Here is a 24,167-nt window from a genome sequence, read left to right as displayed (position 1 = left end):
CATATTTTTCTGTCTGCATACACTTATGACATTGAAGGACCTTAGTTTGTTGTTGGGACAAACACCGAATTAGTCAGGCAGGAAGCAAGGGAATCCTGTTTCCGGAAGGAACATCCATAAAATAAAATGGACGCGGTCAGGTTCGGAAATGAATGTACAGGTTTTTCCTGGCATTATGGGGTAGCCTCAGGATAAATGTGTTTTGAATAGCCTCACCTTCCTTTACGTCTCTGTTGTGCTTTCCTTCCGTCGGAAGAATACAATTTAAATTAAGAAACATCTGCTGGAAATGGAGGATTCTATGAGACAAAGAAGAGTTCTAGCTTCCAAGACCCTTTTCCGAAGATCTAGATGTCTAAATTTTGGGTGAGGAACAAAGACATGAAGAGAGTGCATGGGATCATAGATCACCAAAGCAGCACCTTTGTGCTACAGTTAGCCCTCTTTATCTATGGATTTTTTATCCACGGATTCAAGCCTCCACGGTTTGAAAATATTTTTATAAAGTATAAATTCCAAATAGCAAACCTTGATTTTCCATTTTATATAAGGAACACCATTTTGCTCTTCCATTATATTTAATGGGATTTGAGCATCCACGGATTTAGTTATCCACAGCGGATCCTGCAACCAAACCCCAGCAGATAACAAGGTCCCGCTGTATTATAGAGAAGTGTGATAATAAATGCTCCGAAATCGATATGTTTCTGCTTTCTTGCACTATGGCAGTGGCTCCCAAACTTTGGTCTTCCGGTTGTTTGGGTCTTCAACTCCCAGAAGCCCCAGCCAACATGGCCAACAGTCAGGAATTCTGGGAGCTGAAATGAAAAACATCTGGACAACCAAAGTTTGGGAATCACTGCACTAAAACAATTGTGGTGAGACAAAGGTCTGGTGTGATGAATTCCTACATCATGTTGACTCATCTCTGGAGAATATGGATGGATCTTTCACGTGGCAATTGTCCAGTCTCCCTAATGGGGAGACTGGACAATTGTCGCATCAAAGATTCATTCATTTTCTCCAAAGAGGAGCTAACATGATGTAGGACTTTATGCAGATGACATTTAATGGTACCTAAGGGAATGGAAAGAAGGAAAGAAAGGACCTCTTCTGCCACCACTGCACAAGTCCGTCATCTGGAAAACATTGTTCCGGCTGAGGAAATGAGAGGGAAGTCCTCACAAAGGCGAGACGACTGGGTACAGAGGGGGTTTGTTTGTGCAAATCTGCATCTGGTAGCCTGAGCAACAGTTGCCTTCCCTTTGTGAATGGAGAAAGAAAACACATGCGTCCCCATGCACTTCTTTTGACATTTTCCATTGACCAGAAGAGGGTCTGAGGTGACTGAGAGGGGAGTCGGAGGCAGGCAGATGGACAGCGTTTGCTTGGCCTGCAAGGCTGACTCACTATTTTGCTACTATTCAAGGACAATCTTGCACGGACGGATGGATAGATTGCACATTTAAACTGATGGATCTCCAGAATTCTCTGAGCAGTGAGGTCCATCTTGAAAATATGTAGGTATACCTCAACAAAATGCAACAAAGGGCAGTAAAGTTTAAACTTTGGGGTTTGTTTATTTTGTAGAAATCAATGGCTGGAACCCTGTTGGTTACACTCAGCTATAACAGAATCACTGATTCAATTGGTGACGACTACTGAGTTGACACATAGGAAAATCTAATTGATTCAATGGCTCTATGCTTCCTGGGAGTTACGATAGGATTTAGACCAATGTCTTTTTTACTAATGACACATTTTGGTGGTCAAAACAATATTTTTGCAACAGCTTTTTCCTAAAAAAAAAATTAATAACCCCAAAATGCAAAATAAATAAATAAATAAATAAAGCACAAGAACCCTGAAGTCTTCTTGCGTAGAGGTCTTTAAACAGAGGCTGGATGGCCATCTGTTGGGGATGCTTTGACTGAGAGTTCCTGCATGGCAGGGGATTGGACTGGATGGCTCTTGCAGTCTCTTCCAACTGTATGAGTCTATGATTCTATGAAAGCATTTAAGATTCTTTGCTCTTCTGTTGAGTGAATGAAATCAAAGAAGAAATAGATTTAAATCCCTAAGTAGCTTTGGTGCATGCTGCCATCCTGTGGCCAATCCAAGGAAACATACAAAAAAAAAAAAGGATTTAATAAAACATATCCAGAGGAAGTAGCTGTATTGGCCATATAGCAAAGTACAATAACATCCAAAATCCACAAAACCTTTATGGGGCCAACCAAAATGCACAAAGTACACATTGCAATCTTTCAAAACGCCACTGGTTTCCGCATCAGGCAAAAGTATTAAATCATACAGGAGGTGGGGGGGAATGTCAATGTTAGTCACAGGCTTGCATTCTGTCAAGATGTTGCTGGTGTTGCTATGAGTTAAGATGGTATGGAGGTATATCGATGCAGGCAGGTCCTTCCTTCTTCTGGCCACGTAGCACTAGGAAACAAAGCATTCCAAAATCCAAGAAATAAAAATTAAATTCCATTAGCAACACAAAAAGGTACTTCCTCTGAGAGCCAGGATGGTTTTAAATCACCTTTGACAGATGAAGAAGCCAGTGGAGCTTTGAAAGCTTGCATTATGAATCTGTTGCATTTTGGTTGGCCAACAAAGCTGTTACTGTTCTGAGGATTTAATGAATGAGCTTTGTAGTGATAGACAAAAAACCAAAACCAAGGTAGCTGTGAACGCTGTCAGTAAAAACAAAAATCAGAGTCTGACAATATTTTTATAAGAATCACCAAATTTTTACAAACGTGGCACATATGGCACAAACCTGCCCAGCACTTGTTGTTGTTGTCAACCGGACTCTTGTTGGGGAGTTAGGTCTTCATAAGTGGACTTTTGTCTGTGGGAACTGGGCAGTTTTGCAACATCCATATCCAAAGTGACTCTTGTGCAATGGCACCGATGCACAATGAGATGCAAATCACATCAGCCCCAGTGCACATCATGTCAGCCTTGATGTGCATCAATCACCAATGCACATTGAGCACTCTTGCCAGTGTCCTATTATGCATCTTCACAATTCACTAATAGGGTTTCTTAGTGTCTCCGCTGTGTAGCTAAGCATATGTAAAGCATATTTAAAATTACAAAACGTAGCTAGAGTTATGGGATCTTAGAGGTTGTTAGTTGCTGTCAAGCTGACTTCAACTGATGGTGACCCTATGAATGAGAGACCTCCAAAAGTCCCAGTCATCCACCTTGCTAAGTTCCTGCAAAATAAACGGTGCTATGGTTTTTTGGATTGAATCAACCCACCTGTAATGTGGTCTCCCTCTTTTCCTACTGCCTTCCACTTTACCAACGAGTCACTTTGTCTCACGATAGGTCTGGAGTATGACAGCTTCAGTTTAGTCATCTTGGCTTTTAGGCAAAGGGATCTTGTAGCACCTTTGAGAGAAAGTGAAAAAGAGAAGGTGGTAACTTAACTTTCGTAGACTTGAGCCTACTTCCTGAGGAAATACGCTCAGATCTATGAAAGCTCATGCTACCAACTTCTCTCTTTCACTTTGTCTCCAAGGTGCTACAAGATCCCTTTGCATACTGATTTTCCAGATTAACATAGCTATGGAGTTTATTATCGCATAGACAAAAAAATGGGATGTAGCTGGGGTGTGGGAGGCAGGTGGGTATTATCACATGAAAGTCACTGCCGATTCCACTGGTCGAGTGCAACCTGGCTGCATCCTGGGTCCCAGGTGCACTCCAGAAGCTGCTTTTCAAAGCTAGGAGCTTTCTGACTTGCAAAGCGGCCTCCGAAGTGCACCTGGGACCCGGGATGCAACTGGGTTGCATTCACTTGGAGGAATCGGTGGCGACTTGTTTATTTGTTTCAAGCAGCTTTCCCATGTGTGTGTGTGTGTGTGTGTGTGTGTGTGTGTGTGTGTGTGTGTTAAGATGTGATGAAACATCTTTAACCAGGGGAAGGAGTGATGAATAAGCTGTGATTTGGCTCCATGTATATAAAAGTGTGGTGTAGCAGTTTGAGCATCAGAAACTATGACTCTGGAGATCAGGGTTCGAATTCCCGCTTGGGCATGGAAACCCGCTGGGTGGCCTTGGGTGAGTCACATTTTCTTAGCCTCAGAGGGAGTCAAAGGCAACCTCACCTGCAAACAAGTATTGCCCAGAAAACTTGGTTTTGCCTTACGGTTGCCATAAGCTGGAAACAACTTGAAGGCACTCAACAACATCAACAACAACAACAAGGCCTCCTGGGGCCTAAAGCAGCCTCCAACTTCCCATAGTTGTTCATCCCTGTCCTACACCTCTCTGGTAATCTTCTAAACTCTGAGCACATCATTTCCACAGAAATTGGATTCCAGCTCCTGTCAAAACGTAGTTGTATCTGAAAGTTTGAGAAAGCTATTGCTGTTTTGTCATCCCCAGACATGGGGAAAAGTTACTTTTCTGGGCTACCCCTTCCAGAATCCTCAGCCAGCATGACAACTGGTTGCAATGGCTGGCGATTCTGGGACTTTTTAGTCCAAAAAAGTAACTCTTTCAGTTGTTTACCACCATCTTAATCTCCAGTAGTCCTAACATATAGACGTTCAGTGGGAAAATCTGAGCAGGATGTGAGATGGAGTTGAATGTTTCCCTTTTGAGTGCAGAACCGAAAGTCCCACGCTGGGTGAAAAAACGGTTGCAAAGATGAACATTTCATTCCCGAGTGAGAAACAGTTCAACATCTCCCCCCCCACACACATCCTCCTCGCCACCTTGAAACCATGGATGGCATGAGGAGTTTGACAAGAAAGCCAGAGAATAAAACACCACTGTAGCTAAACAGACCACAAGGTGGAAAGACAGATGAGTCATCTTCTGTTAAGCGTACTTAAGAGACAGAGAAAAGAGAAGAAGAAAATTCATCCGCTGGCTAACAGCACTGGCACAAAATGTTTCTTTCCTATTGTAGGTTAAAAAATGTTTTAATGTTGCTTCATAGGATAATGTCCAGATTTTGCTGCCAGAGGGAACTTCAGTGCCAGGGCTCATAGCAGCTTGCAGGGAGTGGGATTTAAGTTGGAAGAGCAATCTTCAAACAGTTTCCAATGCAGCAGAATCCTGATCCTTATCACATATTCCTACCCACCTCCTCAAACTTTCCTTTCCTTTTCTTTCCCTTCTTTTTCTTTCCACAATACCATGTATGTTAATTGTTCACACAATTAGCTGCAGAGTTGGGAGAAAGCTGGAGGAGGGATTGAACAACAACATCCAGAATCCTCAGCCAGTATGATTTTGGGAACTGAAGTCCGGTGGCCTTATTGACCTGGCTGTGGCATCACTAGGGGAGTGTGATGGGCAAGGACCACACTGGGTGACACCTGAGAGGAGGGGTGACACTTAGTCAAGCTCTCCTCCTGCTGAGGTTGGGTGTTGTGAGGTGCTGTGACTGGCACCTGCCCCTTCTTCTCTGGTGCCATGGCTCTCTCGGCCATGGGAGCTAAGGTATTGGGGAAGGAGGGGTAAGCGAACAAGTGCCCTCCTGCCTTCTCCTCTGCCCTGGCTGATGAAGAAGCTAAGGCAGTGGAGAAGAAGGGGCAACCCATACTTCTTCCATCCTCCATTGCTGCCTCATTTGTCTGCCAACCAGCCCCCCCTCCCCAGCAGCCTTGGTTGGGCATCTGCACAGGTGGCACCTGGCCAGACATTTGAGCAAGTGAGGCAGTGGGAGAGATGAGGGTGATGCCTAAATTGCTGGAAAAGGAACAATGGTTCTTACCTGTGCAATGTTGGGTTTTACCAATGGAGGCGGAACTATCCTCCCTACACAGAACTAAGGAGGCTATTTTCTTTGGCTCTGCAAGGGTAGTTACTTTTTAGTTTGAATTTATGGTAGTTTCTATTATACTTATATTTTGCATTGAATGCTCTGAGAGTTTGTTTTGTTTCCTTGGCTGCACCAGATACCCCAATACTAAAGATGACATTGTGGCCTGGGGTTCTCCAGATGTTCTCGACTTTAGCTCCAGAATTATTGACTATTCACCAAGCTGGCTGGGTGAAGACCAAAGTTTGAGAACCACTGTGCTAACTCCTCATGGGCAAATTCAATCATTTAATCTTTAAACAGGACTTGCAGTGCTGGGAAGTGATGGAGGATTGTGGGTCTCTAGATGCCGTCAATGCCATGATTCATAACTCTTCTCTATGTTGGTTGAGAATGATGGGAGTTCAAATCTAACAGCATGCAGAGAAGAACAAGCTCTCCATCCATGAAACAAAGCCCAGGTTCAAGCAGAGAATTTTTCTTTGCTCGGGCATCAAGTACAGGACTGTCTTTGGTGAAGTGGGACTTAGGGCCACCTAACCACATGCATGTGCATCATATCCTCCAACATTTCACAGGGCATGTGCATCCAAGCAACATCAGAATGTAGTCAGGATGGCAAAAGTTATCAGTGAGAAAAAGCATACAAGCTTGGTGAGGCTGCAGTAGTTTGCTTTTGCCTAAGCCTATTGGGAATGGCAAGACTCTGCCTCTTCCTCTCTTCTCCTGCTAGCTGAGCTAACTGAGCACAAACTTCTGCACTGTGAACCTAGTTTGCAGCAATGGCAGTAAACTGAGGACAAAGGGGGAAAGCAGGGGGCAAATGGAGAAACTGGGACATTATAAAGGCAGCTGAAGAAGTGGGATGGCAAAGGATTAATGGGAATTGTGCCCTGCCAAATCAGGATACTTGGAAGGTCTGGTACCTGTGTGTGTGAACCTTGGCTAGATGTTGGTTGGTTTTGTTCCACCTGACACAAACCACCTCAGCAATGTCATTACTCATATAAAGCCTCCTGTATGTAAACAAGGCTTATGTGGTTAAACTACCAGACAAATTCATGTGGCTTTTTTTGGGTAACTTCCTGTTAAGTGAACCTGACTGTACAGCGGCAATAGCAGCTTCTTAGCAGCTGCCATTCTTTCGTTCTGTTTGACTCGCCCATGAAAACAGCAAGGTGCTCCAAAAGGTGTGCATCTCCCTTCCAGGGGTTTTGTCAAAGCCAGAGCATTCCAATGAGGTAAGACTTTCAAATCACGTTGTTGGATTCCGGTCCAGAAAGATCTTTTCTTCTGAGTTTCAAAAGGGTGTTTCTAGCCAGCAGAATACCATTTTAAAATGGTATGTTTAAGTTAACTCATCTCTGTGTCTGTCCAAAGGAGTTGAAACTAGAAGCAGATAATATCCATAGTCTGTTGTTATAAATTGCTGTCAAGTCAACTTCTACGCATGATCTTATGAATGAGAGACCTCCAATGTTTAATGGCTGTCTTAAAAGGATTTATTAAATTTAATTAGTTGATGAGTCAACTGACTTTTAAACAACTGATTGAATTGATGAACTTAATTAAAAAACTCAGATGTGCCAGAATTAATTTTTTCATTGCTGTCTCAGTGGCTAGAACCCAAACCCAATGGGTCTAAATATAAGAAATAGGATTTTATCTAAACATTGGAAGGAGGTGCAACCTGACAATGGACAAAACTGCAATGGAGTGTCCTTCACTAAAGGTTTCTAGATAAGAGTAGATGGGACTCAGGATGTACCGCAATGCATTTTCTATAATGGCAATGGGTTGGCCTTGAAGAATTTTGCAGACCCATCCAGCCCTTTGAGTCTATGGAGAAATATTTATGTTGCCACATCTTTGAGATGTGCTCTGTTTAAAAAGTAAAAGATTGCATGCAATTTACAAGGAGATCCAAAATCCAGAAAAGAGCAATACCCTTATGGGACCAACCAAAACGCACAAAATGCGTCATGCAAACTTTTGACAACTGACTGGCTGCGTCATCAGGCAAAGATTTTAAAAATCATACAGGAGAAGAAAAAACGACAGAGTCACAGGACTACATACTGTCTCAGGTGTTATTTCTGTTTTCTATTAAGATAGTCCAGACTGAGGCATCTCTGTGCAGTCAGAGGCCATCCTCCTTCTTGGTCAGGTGTAGACAAGGGATATTGCCATTTCGTGGATTTGGGGTTTTGTTATATTTTGCTACATAGCCAACATAGCTACCCCTGAATATGTTGCATACAATCCAGGATGTATCCACATTGCAAAAATAAAGCAGTTTGACACCATAGAATCATAGAATCATAGAGTTGGAAGAGACCACTAGGGCCATCCAGTCCAACCCCCTGCCATGCAGGAAATCCAAATCAAAGCATCCCTGACAGATGGCCATCCAGCCTCTGTTTAAAGACCTCCAAGGAAGGAGACTCTATCACCCTCCGAGGGAGTGCATTCCATTGTCGAACAGCCCTTACTGTCAGGAAGTTCCTCCTAATGTTCAGGTGGAATCTCTTTTCCTGTAGCTTGCATCCATTGTTCCGGGTCCTGTTCTCTGGAGCAGCAGAAAACAAGCTTGCTCCCTCCTCAATATGACATCCCTTCAAATATTTAAACAGGGCGATCATATCACCTCTTAACCTTCTTTTCTCCAGGCTAAACATCCCCAGCTCCCTAAGTCGTTCCTCATAGGGCATGGTTTCCAGACCTTTCACCATTTTTGTCGCCCTCCTTTGGACACGCTCCAGTTTCTCAATGTCCTTTTTGAATTGTGGCGCCCAGAACTGGACACAATATTCTAGGTGGGGCCTGACCAGAGCAGAATACAGTGGCACTATTACTTCTCTTGATCTAGACACTATACTTCTATTGATGCAGCCTAAAATAGCATTGGCCTTTTTAGCTGCCGCATCACACTGTTCACTCATGTTCAACTTGTGGTCTACTTGGACTCCTAGATCCCTTTCACACGTAGTTTCATTCAGCCAGGTGTCACCCATCCTATATCTGTGCATTTTATTTTTCCTCCCTAAGTGCAATACCTTACATTTCTCCATGTTGAATTTCATTTTGTTAGCTTTGGCCCAGCTTTCTAGTCTATTCAGGTCATTTTGAATCTTGATCCTGTCCTCTGGGGTATTAGCTATTCCCCCTAATTTGGTATCATCTGCAAATTTGATAAGTATGTTTCCAATTCTGTCATCCAGGTCATTGATAAAGATGTTGAATAGCACTGGGCCCAAGACAGAGCCCTGTGGGACCCCACTGGTCACTTTTCTCCAGGATGAAAAGGAGCCATTGTTGAGCACCCTTTGGGTTCAGCCGGTCAACCAATTACAGATCCATTTAACAGTTCCTTTGTCTAGCCCACATTTTACAAGCTTGTTTGCAAGAATGTCATGGGGAACTTTGTCAAAGGCCTTACTGAAATCAAGATATACTATATCCACAGCATTCCCTTCATCTACCAAGCTGGTAATTTTATCAAAGAAAGAGATTAGGTTTGTCTGGCATGACTTGTTTCTCTGAAACCCATGTTGACTTTTTGTGATTATGGCATTGCCTTCTAGATGTTCACAGACTCTCTGTTTAATGATCTGCTCCAGAATCTTTCCTGGTATTGATGTCAGACTAACTGGACGATCAGTACTAGGAAAGATTCTGGAGGACTGTCACGACTCTGTCCTAAACTGCTGTCAAGCTGACTTCTACTTATGACAATCTAATGAATGAGAGACCTCTAATATTTAATAGCTGTCTTAAAAGGACTTATTAAATTTAGTTGATGAATCCACTGACTTTTAAACAACTGATCGGATGGATGAACTTAATTTAAAAAACCCAAATATGCCAGAACTAATTTTTTCTCTGTTACTTCAGTGGGTGAAACTCAAACCAATATAAGAACCAGAATTTCATCTAACCTTTGGAAGGATCTTCCAGGTGGTGCAACGTAACAGTGGAAAAGACCACAATAGTGTTTCCTTCGCTAAAAGTTTCTAGACAGAGGCTGATGGGATTTCTCTCTTGAAGGGTGTGCATAGTCAAATAGGAATTATTATCATCATCATCATCATCATCATCATCGGCATCTGTTTGGACTCTTTAAAAGGAAACCCTTTCCAATCCTCAGACCAGAGAAATCCCTTACATAAAGATCACCTGCCGGTCCTATAAGAGACAAGCTTTCCAGACCGCAAATAAAGAGCATCCCTTACAATAAGGGGCACTAACAGCAACAGAGAGCTTTCCTCCCTTATGGTTGTCCTAAGGAAATCCCCTTTTCGGAAAGTGTTATTTTCTTTGGTGGCGTGAGTAGGGGAATCACTTATGGGAGTCTATAGTAATGGGGTTTTCTCTCAATGCAAATAAGTAGCTTCATAAGTGGGGATGTCCTCAGGACCACAGCAAGGGCGAAAAGGGGAAATCCCTTCTACGTGTGGAAAGAACTAACTAAATTTATTAGTTGTATGTTAATTAATTATCTCTTCTTCCGCCAATGAGAGTTGGTGAATTAATCTGTTGGTTAAAGCACTCATTATCACAACCTGAAAAGGTCTAATTAAATTTAAGTGGTTTGAGGCACAATTGTAATGGATGGATTGGGGGCAGCTGCGGCTGGTGTCTCTGATGTTGCAGCACTGGCAGATTGAAAACTGTGTAGAAGAGAGGATTTCAGCAGGAGTTGCTTGTGACTCAACCAGATAAAAAGCAGTAGAAATCCCCTCTTCTGCACAACCGTTAAACATACAGGAGCCCTCTCCAATTTTGACTTTGGCAACCTTAGAAGGGCAGCTGTGAAGGAACTGGACGAGATCCTAAAGTGTAAAAATGTATCACTGAATACCAAAGTTAGGGTGGTACATACCATAGGATTTCCCATCTCTACATATGGTTATGGATGTTGGAAGATAGGAAGAAAATGCTGGAAGATAGGAAGAAAACCTACTCATTTGAAATGTGGTTTGGGAGGAGAGATCTATGGCTATCATAGATTACGAAAAAGACCAATAAATGGGTCCCAGAGCAAATCAGGCCAAAACTGTCCCTAGAAGCCTAGAAAACTAAACTGAGGTTGTTGTACATGAGAAGAAAGGAGTCACTAGAAAAGGGTAAGAGCCAAGAATTTTTAGCAGCCACTTGTATTATGTCTGTCAAATATGCTACCTTTGTATACCAATTGCCCAGCGATTGTCCATCAAAGGAAGGTGGTACAATCCCCTTCACAATGATGAATGCAGGGAAGGCTTTGGTGGTAGAAAATACCAGTCTCCAGAACAACCCAAAGAAGGCATTCGCAAGTGTAAGGCGTATTTTCCAACTGTCATCATTTGGAAGGACTGTCCTGGTTAATCCCCTATCATGACACTCTTTCATCTACTTGCAAAATGTCCCAGTTTCTCTCTCCTTCCCCCACGTTCCCCCTTTCTCCTCAGCACACTTCAGTCAATGGAGTAGTTTGCACTTAGGTTAACTCAGCAAGGGGGAGAGGAGATGAGGGGTAGACTTGTGCTTCCTAGTAAACTCATGCAAAGGGTATGATAAAGGAGACAAGAGAGTAAACTTGTGCTTCCCAGTAAACTCAGGCAAAAGCAAACTGCTGCAATTTCTCATTGTACATTCTTCCTTGTTAAAACTTTTGCCATTGAGGTTGCTTATGTCCCGATTTTGATCTGTGAAATGATGGAAGGTGTGGTAAAGTAAATGTATTTCTGCCTATAGCACAAACTGCATGCAAGCCTTTGCTGGGGCTAACCATTCGTATGTTTTATATTACGGAAGCTCCAAATGAGATGACCACTGAAGATGGCCCTTCCCGCCCACGCTGGGTAGATTTGCCCTGCCAAATGGCTGCCATCCATCCCTTGTTAACTTGCCATCTCCTCCCTCTGCTGATTCAGCGAATGTCAGCATGTAGCCTATAAACTTGAAACAAGAAGGGACCTGCCTTTTGGCACAGGAAACCTTTGGAAACACTGCGCTCCAGATCTGTTTTGGAATGGGCGGAGGTATTGCAATCCATGCCAAGCCTTAGGAATAGGAGAGTAACCATCTAAATAACAACGAGGGATGTTTTGTGCTGCTCTGCAAAGCTACAAAACCCCCAAAGTTGGGAACGTTTGCCAGGGCTTTAGTCTTAAGACACTGCACAATTACAGCACTATTATTCTACTTTCTACTTTCACTATTACTGCACAATTACTGCACAATTACAGCAGTATTATTCTGCTTTCTACTTCCACTACCAAGCCTGCATCCGTGGGGCTTGCAGTTATAAGAAGGTGCACTTAGAATTCTCAGCCAGATTGCACTGGTTTTCAGTGTTTTATTTATCCTTCATATATTTTGGACTTTTAGGCCCCAAATTTGGACTTCTACTCCCATTGGCTGAGTTGGCTGGAGTTGCTGGGATTTGAAGTCCAAAACATCTGGAGGCCCCAAAGCTGAGAACTACTACTCTAGTGTTACAGCCCCTGGAATTCTGCCCCACTGTGACACAACTATAGCAGTTTGGTGCCATGGAATCCAGGTGGGATCATCTCAGTATAACTGTGAAGTCTGTAAGGGCCCTTGATGGTGTGACAAGCCACACTTGCTGAAATTCTCTCTTCTACACAACCATGAGGGGTATAGAATCCTCCTCCAGTTTTTGCTCTGGCAACCCTAGGGACTATAGACCAGACGTGTTTGGGCCAGACATGCTCCATATTTCAGATTTTGGAATGCCTGTATTTGCATAAACATACATAATAAGATATCTTGGAGTGAAGACTCAAATCTAAATACCAAATTCATTTATATTTCATATACATACCTTATACACATAGCCTGAAGGTAATTTTATACAATATTTTAAGTAATTTTGTGCATGGAACAAAGATTGAATACACTGAATCATCAGAAAGCATGGTGTCACTATACCAACCGCACATGAAAAAAGTTTCAGTTTTGGGAGTATTTCGACTTTGTAATTCTGGATTAGAGCAGCTCAACCTGCAACAACAACAATAACAATGATTGCAGCCAGCACTACAAAGAACTTTACCCCTTTTCTTGTCTACTACGTTTTTGATTTTAAAAAATCCCCTTTCTAAATCAGCAATTTATTTTTGCGTGGGTGGGGGAATTCTTTCTTGTTGTCAACTGCATCGGGAAAGAAAGTTTTACACTCCCCTTCTATTTTTGAAATAATCCTGTTCATTACCATCTCATGTCAACTGATGCCATTTGCATTTAATCATCTTCCATGTTAGATGCACCTGCCGTTTGGCCATGATCTTGCACAAAAACCAGGTTCAGAAATGTCAGCAGTTACGGTTGCCAGAGAGAACCGACATAGGCTATTGCTTTTAGTGTTGGACTCAACTCTGGAGACCAGGGTTCATTTCCCAGCTTGGCCATGAAACCCACTGGTTTACCTTGGGCAAGTCACATGCTCTCAGCCTCAGAGGACTGCAAGGGCTAACTGCCTCTGAACAAATCTAAAACTGCATAATGGGTTCATCCTAGGGTTGCCATAAGTTGGAAATGACCTGTAGGCACACAATACACACACAGATAGGGTTGCCAGAATGAAAACTGGATATAGCACCTATACCTTTAATGGTCATATAGAAACTATTGTTTGTTAACTGGTTGCATGGCAAAGAACAACTTCCGAAATTCCCTCCTCTACATAGCAATTGAAGGTACATGATCTCCCTCTCCAGTTTTCACTCTGGCAACTCCATGCAGTACATTAGTGTTTTAGGCAGCAGTTCTATGGTTCCTGTGATGCCATAGATATAGTCTCTAGTCCTATATTGGAGAAAGAGAAGGAGAGAGGACCTCTGGTCTGCAGCCCAAACAGGGGGCTGGATATTTCTGTGCATGTTCTGGGATGCTTTAGGAAAAGGCATCAATTAAGAAAATCCAAAAGCTACTGATGTCCCTGACACGCCTTTGGTACCAGGAAGAACCACACCTCTCTTGCAGCTGGGATTATTCATTTCCTTGGAACAGGACTTGGAAAACAGAAGAAGAGAAATAATTTTACAGAAAGAAAGTAAACAAGGCTTTCCTTCAGACTGGCAAGTTGTGATGATTTGTCCCACACTGTTTCATGTTGCTTCTTGCTGCTTCATGCCACTTCCTTGTCCAGATCAAATGTTGACATGCACTATCTATCTATCTTTCTTTCTTTCTTTCTTTCTTTCTTTTTGGTGAGACAAGGAAAATTTAAGGGGATATGGCACCAAAAGTGGGGGTTAGTCAAGTGAGAGAGGAACAGACCTTTGTTGTCAGCAGAGAAGAGCTTTAGATCTTTTTATAGCTTTGCTTTTCTAACTTATGATGACCCTAAGGCAACCCTAGGGAGTCAGCATGGTGTAATGCTTTGAACGTTCAACTAGGACCCTGGAGAACAGGGTTCGAATCCTGGCTCGGCCATGGAAACCCACTGGGTGACCTTGGGCAAGTCATGCTCTCAGCCTCAGAGGATGGCAATGGCTAACCCCCTCTCAAGATACTTCCCAAGAAAACCCCATGGTAGGTTTGCCTTAGGGTCACTATCAGTCAGAAATGACTTGAAGGCACACAACTACGGCAACAAGTTCCCCAACATTCATATACAGTAAATGGCTGCTGTCGCATTACTATGTAGGAAGCCAGTGGAGTGACCGATACGCATTGGGACCAGTTCACAACAAGATGGATGCACATCAGCATTGTTGTGCATCGGTTTCATTGTGCATGACAAGACTAGCTGGGAGTGACGTTGTGCACTGGCAGAGCCCGGTGTACATCAGGACACTCTTATCAATGTCCCAATAAGCATCTTTGCAATTCACTAACAGCGTTTCTTAACTTCTCTGCTACGTAACTAAGTATATGTAAAGTTGTGTAACATACACTGTAATAGAGAATTCTGGTGAAGAAGAAAAAGAAGAAGCTGTTGTTGCTATTGTTTTTGGATGGAGGAAGGAAAGGGACTATGCCTAATGATAGAGCTGGTTCTATGGGTCAGCTGCTGACACATCCATTTAACCTGCAAGAGAATACAGTTGTTATTGATCCCCTAGACTGGTCATCTTGATTTCATTAAAAGAGTTATTCTAATCTAATTCTCTGAGAATGGAGAAAGCCCAGAGTCTTGTTGGAAAAATGCAATAACCATAACTTGATCCAGAGACCTTTTTTTTGTGGAAAACAGGAGCCAAAAATCCCATTCTTACTGAATTTCTGAACAACCTAATTCAAATGGATGAACTTGCAAGTGTCCCAAGAAGGAACAAGAAAATGGTCCAAGAGCCTATACAGGAAGCTATTGAGTAAGCATGGGACCTGTGCAAGAGTTGCTGAAGTGGTTAGGACATTATAATTTCAAGCAGGCAGCTGCGGGTTTTTGTATTTTGGTGAAACACAATTGATACATCAGTGCGCAGGCTAGGCACTCTGCTTCTCTCCCTTTCACAATCCCATTCTCTAGCCAGCAAAAGTGTGAGATTTGGCATGCGCTGAGGGTACACCCATTTCTCATACACTGATTCCACCACGTTGGTGCCAATTTTTTTCCCTTAACACAGAATGTGCTCTAAGCAAAGCAATGTCCTAATATGGCAGACAGTGTGGGCAACTAGAGCCCTTCCAGGTGTTTTTGACTGCATCTCTCATCACTCCTAGCCAGCAGATCCATGGCTTGATGGGAATTGCTGCCCAACAACTTCTGGGGGGGAGACAAAACCTCCCATTGGTGTAATTGGTGCAATTTAAGGCCCAGACTGTGAATAGTCTTTGGAAAACTGAGCAGAGCAGAAGTAGAAAATTGCTAAAATTATTTGTTACTTCTTTAAAGAATGAAATAAGTAATTAATTTTATCAGGGCATTTTATTAAAAGTGAAAATTATCAACCTTTGGATACTTTTTCTTTTCTTTTACAGTGTGTGTAACCACTCCAGAGAAGTGACCCATCCAGCTCACCTTGCCCTGAACAGGAGCATAGATGTGCTACTGATGTCAAGCACTGGTGCAGAGTGCAATAATACAGACAGTTGCGCTGGACCCGGGGAAACCTTCCTTCATTCCCTGTATGCAGCCACATATACCATCATTTTCATCCCAGGACTCCTGACAAACAGTGTGGCCCTGTGGATTTTATGCCGCTTCATCAGCAAGCAAAATAAAACCATCATCTTCATGGTGAACCTGGCCATGGCTGACTTTGTTCATGTTCTTTCGTTACCTCTACGGATATATTATTATGTCAATTACAAGTGGCCATTTGGGAGATTCCTTTGCCAGCTTTCTTTCTACTTGAAGTATCTCAATATGTATGCCAGCATCGGCTTCCTTACCTGCATCAGTGTGCAAAGATATCTCTTCTTGCTCTACCCGTTCAAGGCCAAAAACTGGAAACGGCGGTACGATGTGGCCACATGCGTTGTGTTATGGATTGTCATCGGAGCTGCTTGCCTGCCATTCCCATTGTTAAGAAGCTCTGAAAAACCAGAGAGTTGTTTCACTGACCTCAAGATCAAGAAGATCGGAGGAAAGGCCTACTCTATCATGGTGGTAATGGTGGCTGAGATCCTCGGGTTCTTTGTCCCACTTGTCATCATTGTCTATTGTACCTGGAAGACGAAAGCTTCACTCCAAGAATGCCAGATCCCTTTGGAAAACACTATGGAAAAGCGGAAGGCGTTACGGATGGTTTCCACGTGTGCGGTTGTGTTCTTTGTGTGCTTCACGCCATATCATATTGTCTTTTTCTTCTTCATGATGGTCAAAGAAGCTGTCATCCGAGACTGTGTCTTACGGCAAAATATCCTGTACCTTCACCCTTTTTGTTTAAGCCTTGCAAGCCTGAACTGTTGCTTGGATCCCATCCTCTATTTCTTCATGACATCAGAATTCCAGGGTCAGATATTGAGACATAGCAGCTTGGCCATCAGGAGTCGTCTCATGAGCAAAGAAAGTGCTTCCTCTGTGAAAGGATAAATTCAGCTGGATTGCCAACTGGACAGAGAATCATAAGAATACAGGAGGCAACATTATACTAAGTCTGGCCATCCATCCAGTGCAGACTATTGACTATCCTGATTGGTAACATTCAGTCCCTGGAGATGCCAGGGACTGAATGTGAGAACTGTTATGGGATGTACTTAAAAGAAGGACATTGAATATATTTGTTTCTTCTTCAATAGAAAATCACTGAAAGATTTAGGAACCTTCTTGCAGATGCTAGGGACTTGACCAGAAATCTACTGGAGGCAAATCCCCAGAGTACATTCCTTTCTGCCGCTGGAGTTTCATATACAAGACTCTCAGAGAATGTGTTCTGTAAGGTTTGTTGCTCTTCTTTGCTATCGAGTTGACTTCAACTGATGGCAACCCTACAAATGAGAGACCTCCCTGAGCCCTGGCCATCAACTGCCCTGAAAACTCAGTGCAACCATGGCTTCTTTGATTGAATCTATCCAGTTGTACTGGAGTCTCCCTTTTTCCCTACTGCCTTCCATTTTACTAAGCATTATTGTCTTTTCCAATGAGTCACGTTGTCTCATGATATGTCCAATAGCCTCAGTTTAGTCATCTAGGCTTCCAGTAGGATTGATTTGCTCCCTGGCAAATTCATTTGTCTTTTTGGCACTTCATGGTATCCATGGAACTTTCTTCCGGCACCAAATGGGTTGAATCTCTTCTTCCTGTCAGCTTTCTTTACTGTCCAGCTTTCATGCCCATACATAGAAATTTATTGGATGCCAAGCTGGTGTTGGGCTAGCATGAGTTCTACAAAGTGGTTGCCCAATGCCCATATTCATCTCAAGTCATGACCAAGTCAAAGGATATAATGGTGCCCCTTCCTACTCCATATCTAAAGCCTGGTCAACTCACAGAGGAGTCTGATGTCTGTATTGGATATGGAATGGCATCCTTATCCACAGCATCTGGAAATAGCATGCATTGGGTGCGTGTGTGAAGAGTGGGTTGCATGACATGCAGAACTCTGTCCCTCAGTACCTTGTTGCAGACCTTCACCTCCTATCATCTGCTGCCTGAAGCAGCTGCCTCACTCTACCTAATGACATGGCCGACTCTGTAGCCACCTTGCTAAAGCAATACTGTATACGCCAACCTTAGAGATATCCACTCAAAAATAAGTCCCATTGATTTCATTGGACATGTTCCCTGGATGTACGTATTAGACTGCAGCCTTAGGTTAGCCCCAACTGCATCCACTGAATTATTCCAGGCGAGTCGACACAAAAGGAAATCCCATTACTGGAATGGGTCTGTTCTAGTTCAAACTAGCAATCCAATTTCAACTTAGCCAGTTGATTGTCTGAATCTTCATTACGTCTTCCATGAACTCATAGATTTATCTCCATAAATGTATATTAGATCAACATAATAATAGTTTAGATGAATAAAATTATAATTTTGAAAGAAAAAAAACCACAAGGTTCCTGTTTTCAGTTCTTCCTAACAGTTTTTCAGATTAATACCATATATTTTATTTTAATCTGTAAATGAATTCAGGCAGCAATTGCCATGTACCCCATGCCCTATGCTGCATCTGAAATGAGTCATTCCCTCTTCACTGTGCTCCATGACCATCGATGACACATGAGACTTCCATACATGGCTAGGAGTGGTTAAGCTGTGAGCTGCGGTTTCCTTTCACCCCCACCATCTCCTCCATGAATTCAACACTCCCCACACATGCTTCTCCCTCAATATCTATTTTCTCCATCTCACACATTTATTTTTTTCAGTCTTTCAAAAAAATAATCTTATGCCAAAAGCAAGAGATTCTTTTAGGATCCAGAGCAATAATCACATCTTTGGGAAAGGTTTAAAGCAGAGGTCCCCTAACTTTGGTCCTCCAGGTGTTTTGAACTTCAACTCTCAGGATTCTTGGGTTTTGGCCATGGTCACTGAAGGATTTCTAGGAGCTGAAGTCCCAAACACCTGGAGGACTGGAATTTGGGATTCACTGGTTTAAAGCTTTATTGCCAATTTGCACAGAAAAGGATATATAGAAAAAGCAGTTGGACAAAAGTGTAAACTCACGTATAGACCAAGGAGCTTTTCCTGAATAAATAAGACTCTTTATTTAAACATAGTCACAGTGCAAAAGTGATACAATTTTGAGCCAGTGTGATGTAGTGGTTTGAGCTACAGTGGTTTGACTACAAACTTCGGAGATCAGGCTTCGATTCCCAGCTCAGCCTCGGAAACCCACTGGGCAAGTCATCTACTTTCAGCTCTAGAAATCTCTGCAATAGGTTTGCCTCAGGCTAACCATGTCAGAAATGATTTGAAGGCACACAACAACGATAACAAATAGCACTATAATTGTAATGTGTAGAGGGCAGAGGTCTTGCTATGAAAACGGTGCACCGTGGTGTAGTGGAAATGTTCAGTTGGTCACCAGAAATGTTATGGGAAGGAAGATCAGCAGAAAATCTCTGATATAAAGGTCACACACATATCCAGTTCTGTGTGCCATTGATGGGACTGCCAAAAAATATAGCACTGGGAGGATGGCTGTGAGTGAATGACTTTTATCCCACTCTGTCATCAGAAACTCCCAGGACAGAAAGAAAACCCTGCCCATTGCAACTGGAATAAAAACTTGAAGCCAGCCCCAGAAATTCATGAGAAAAATACCAGCACCAGAGGAATGTAGCCCCTAAAGTATAGCTAAAGCTTCCACATAACCCCGAGGCTTTTGGCAATCTGGATTCTCCCATTCTCTCATCTTTCCAATTTTAAGTTCATTTCATCCCAAACTTGCAGACTTTTGAAAAGTTTTCATGGAATTGTGCATATCTTTTTGTGTTCAATTGTCCTAATGCCTATTTGTGGACCACCATGATGTAGTGATTTAGCAGTTGGATTTGACTCTGGAGACCAGGGTTCAAATCCCAGCTTGGCTATGAAAACCCACAGGTGACTTTTGACAAGTCATACTCTCTCAGCTTCGGAGAAAGGCAATGGCAAACCCCAACAAATTTTGCAGAGAAAACCCTGTGACTGGTTCACCTTAAGGTTGCCATAATTCATACATGGCTTGAAGGCATACAGCAATAGCAACAATAGCTACTTGTTTCAAGAGATCTTCCTAACCAAATTCTTGTATAGGTTTCCCCCTAATTATATATAATATATATTCTATGCATGATTGATTAGACTTTCCATTGTTAAACTGGGAGAACTGAGGATTTCCAAGGGCAGTTGAGCTTCAGTGTGCATATCAGTTTCAATGTGCACATTAGATCTGTTCTCATCGATGAGAACGGATCTAATGTGCACATTGAAACCAATATGCATTTATTTTTCTCCATCCCTACTGCTGCTTAGCATGGCCCTAAATTTAATGGCAATCTTGTAAAACATGTTACATTTTTTTTTAGATCACATGAACTATAGAATTAGTAATTTGGGGGAAAGTGGGGCAGTGCTGCTCATTCTTCTATGAACATACCATACAAACAAACACATAGTCTTCTTTTTGTTCTTCCTTTTTTGACTCAAAAGAGATAAGAATATGTTTTACCCAGCCAGGCAGGTGCATCCTGTGAGTTATATTTAACTACTGGTTGTTGCCAGGAGATAGTCATCTTCTTGCCTACATGAAAAAAGAAAAAGGCCAAATGCATAACATAACCACAGAAGATTAAAATATATCCATATACCAATGTTGGCCATGAAGCAAAGTACAATAACATCCAGAATCCATGGAAGAATGATACGTGTATTGGACCAAACAGAATGTGTAAAGTATATGTTGCAAGCTTTTGAAGCTTCGCTGGGGAAAAGCCAATGGAGCTTCGAAAGCTTGTGACAGATGGAAACAACGTCTTTAAAAATATATATCCAATGTTCCAGAGATTTCATCGTATCAAAAGTGATATACAAAATTCTGTATTACAAAATAGTTGTTGCTGTGTGCCTTTAAGCCATTTCTCACTTACAGTGACCCTAAGGCAAAGATATTGCAGGGTTTCCTTAGCAAAATTCATTTGGGATTCTTTGGGACCTTTACCTTTCTCCGAGGCTGAGAGAGTGTCACTTGCCCAGGGTCCCCCAATGGGTTTCCACATCCAAGTGGGGATTCAAACTTTGGTCTCTAATCCAATACTTAAACCATTACAACACAATATAACTGAGATTTACTATAGCAAGAGACTAAAGATTTTTGGCCAGTCTATTCTTCCTGCAAGAGAGAGCAAGCCTGGTCCCAAATGGGGGAAAGAAAGGTGCAGGTGAGCCAAGCATCACAGTAGTGACAATGAAAGGAATAACAAGGGTGGCCAGATAGCATTGGAAGAGGCCACAGATAAAAAACAAGACCTCCAATAATAGCGATGCATGCTGGAAACAGAGACCTCTGTTCTGCCTGGAGGAGCAACAGCAGCAGTATCAGTACCTCCATCTTCACACATCCTCCAACATTTCACAGACGAATCTTGGGATATGCGTAGCTAATGAAAGTCAGTTTAATGTGGTCAAAAGCTGTGGCCAGGAGACAAGAAAGCAAAAGCTATTAATGGGGAAGAACCCACGAAACTACTATTTTCAGCAGAGAAACTCTGAAGTTCCCCCATATATGCTCAACGATAAGTTTCGAAAAGACTGAAAAGAGGAGAAGGAGGAAGGAGGCAACCAACACCACCATCGAAAAATGTGTCTCCTTTCCCTCTTGTTAATGGAGTGAAATACGTTTGCATGTTGACCTCGGTTTGCAGCAACTGAAGTAAGCTGAGGTTCAAGGGACAAAGAGGGAAGGAGAGAGAAGCCAGGACACTTTAATGACAGCTGGGAAAGTGGGACAGCAGAGGATTAAGTGGGCTGCCTCTGCCAAAGCAGGACAAGAGAGTTGGAGGGTATGAAGGAGCAGCTTTCTCAATTCTCTGCCAATTGTTCTGCCATCATGAAGAGTTCCCAAACATCTCCTGTCTGGCATGGATTGGCCACTGAGTGCCAACCTGGGTGCATGCAGATCAAAGAGTGACGCTGGGCAGGAGGCTGGGAGTGAGGAGGCTGCTTTTAGTGCTAGTGATGGAGTACTCTCCAAACTCTCCATCCATTTTTAGGAACCTTGAGGAAATGCAGGAATGTCGGGTGCAAAAAGAAATTTTACTGGGCCCTGAAGCTGTCCGGTGGACCACACACAAAAGAACAATCAGAGTGACAACAGCAATGACCTTGTTTCCGCACAAGAATGCAGGCAGAAATGAAACAAATCAAGGATATGAAGGTTTTTCACCAGAAAGGAAGTGAGTGCAAAGGGGGAGATAACCATTGATGTTGTAATGCAGACCGCCACACTTCTAAAATATTTCCACCCAGCAAAATGGAGGAACGCGTGTTTTTGCATTCAATACAGAATTGATGGCAAATAACTTTGTTTTTTCATCTTTCCCTTAAAGTGAGGGTGAAATGAGCACACTGTTATCAGTGCTCAGGGCTTCTGGGCATTGCCATACTAGATCATATGAGCCAGCTGCAAGGGGTTAGGATTCAGCACAGGTCTCTTCTGCCAACAGAAATGCCCTTCTGTCAGCAGATGTCTGAGTGAACTGCCAGCTGAGCAATCTGCCAGAAGACCTGCTTTGCTGGATAAGCATTCCTAGAAGAAGGGATGAAAAATAGTCAAGGACAAAGATATACCAGAGAGCCAGCATGGCATAATGGCATCAGCATCGGACTACAACTCCGAAGACCAGGGTTCGGTTTCCAGCTCAGCTGTGAAACCCATTGGATGACATTGGCAAAGTCACACTCTCTCAGCCTCAGGGAAAGGCAATGCCAAGCCCCCCTCTGAGCAAATCTTGCCAAGACAACCCCATGATAGGCTCACCTTAGGGTCACCATAAATCGGAAATGACTTGAAGATACACAACAGCAACAATAAATGATACATCCATACCTCTTTCAGCCCAGAGATGCAGCCACAATGTTGGCACAAAGTTAGGCCAAACCAAGGGTAGTTCTAAATAATTTACAACATCCCTAAATAAATGAAGAGTGGTTTAGATCCATGATGCTCTTGGAGGGGGGACTACAATCTCTACAGTATGGCTGTAAATATCTCCAACTATCTATTACTCCAAAGTAATATATATATATATATATATATATATATATATATATATATATAGTTAGTTAGTTAGTTTCTCTCGATCTTCCTTAATACCTTTACTGGGACATTTATATTTATTAGGATCAAGAACCAATCGCCCATTTAAATCAGATTTTGTAGGTCTACTTCAGATGTCTTTCTAGACAAATTATCATAGAATGTTGATTTCTTATTATTTGGGCCATAAATATCCCATATGTAGAGTCTTATAATTAAGAAACACTTCAGTCTAAAATCCTCTTGCCATGCAGACTGTGGTTTCTCCAGTTGCATTTCATTAAAAAGAGAGAAAAGGGGGAAAATAGCAAGACTCAAAGGATTGCTGAGTTAGAAACATCCCACGCGCTGAGATTTCAGGGCCAATACTTGGGACTTATTGATGGCCAATGTAGTAGTAATAATAATAATAATAATAATAATAATAATAATAATAACAGAAAACAGTGGCTACAAATGGAAAAAAATGTTCCTCTGGTTGGAAATTAAAAGAGAAATCTTGGCTAAAAGCTGAAGAGAGGGAATCCTTCCTGATGGAGGAGCCTGAGTAGGGAGTATTTAAGTGTCTTGCTTCTGGCAACAAAGCCAGTCTGAAGAGGTTATTGTGAGAAGAAAGGAGCCTAGCATTGCGGAGAGGTTGGATGGGAATGTTCAGGAATAAAGGCTGATGCTCTGAGAACTGAAATCTAAACATACTTTGTCCCGAATCCTGTATGGCTCAGCATAGTGTAATAGTTCGATGTGCAGAACAACGTCCCTGGCTTTGCTGTGTTAGGCCACCGCAGCCCCCCAGCAATGCAGATGGAGACCATGTTCAGAATGCAAAAGTAGTGTGCACTCCATTGACTCAACAGGGAGGAGAGAAGAGAAGGGAGTGGAAGAGAAGATGAAGAAGGGTCATGATAGCCCTGTTTAAATATTTGAAGGGGTGTCATATTGAGGATGGAGCAAACTTGTTTTCTGCTGCTCCAGAGAACAGGACCTGGAACAATGGATGCAAGCTACAGGAAAGGAGATCCCACCTCAACATTAGGAAGAACTTCCTGACAGTAGGAGCTGTTTGACAGTGGAACACACTCCCTTGGAGTGTAGTGGAGTCTCCTTCCTTGAAGGTTTTTAAACAGAGGCTGGGTGGCCATCTGTCAGGGATCCTCTGCTTGTGAGTCCCTGCACAGCATTGATGGTTAGACATGATGGTTTTTGTGATTTCCTCCAACTATATGATTCTAAGA

General features: G+C 42.6%; 1 protein-coding gene across 1 annotated transcript; it reads left to right on the top strand.

Annotated features, from left to right (window-relative positions):
* Positions 1-6,953: 6,953 nt before the first annotated feature.
* On the top strand, positions 6,954-18,184 carry LOC121936907 (putative P2Y purinoceptor 10). Its single transcript, XM_042479597.1, has 2 exons — positions 6,954-7,035; positions 15,728-18,184. Exons 1-2 carry the CDS (start codon positions 6,959-6,961, stop codon positions 16,782-16,784), a joined length of 1,134 nt encoding a protein of 377 aa, XP_042335531.1. The 5' UTR covers positions 6,954-6,958; the 3' UTR covers positions 16,785-18,184.
* Positions 18,185-24,167: the final 5,983 nt, after the last annotated feature.

This window comes from Sceloporus undulatus, chromosome 7 (genome assembly GCF_019175285.1).
Source record: "Sceloporus undulatus isolate JIND9_A2432 ecotype Alabama chromosome 7, SceUnd_v1.1, whole genome shotgun sequence".
NCBI classification, from domain to species: Eukaryota; Metazoa; Chordata; class Lepidosauria; order Squamata; family Phrynosomatidae; genus Sceloporus; species Sceloporus undulatus.
Note: the sequence above shows the minus strand (reverse complement) of the source record. Positions and strands in the feature narration are given on the sequence as shown.

What these genes read in the sequence shown, in the direction of transcription:
- LOC121936907 (XM_042479597.1), top strand. Translation starts at nt 6,959, where the DNA reads ATGAAAACAGCAAGGTGCTCCAAAAGGTGTGCATCTCCCTTCCAGGGG. An exon ending in AGCCAGAGCATTCCAATGAG is followed by an intron (nt 7,036 to 15,727) that starts GTAAGACTTTCA and finishes TTTCTTTTACAG; the next exon opens with TGTGTGTAACCACTCCAGAG.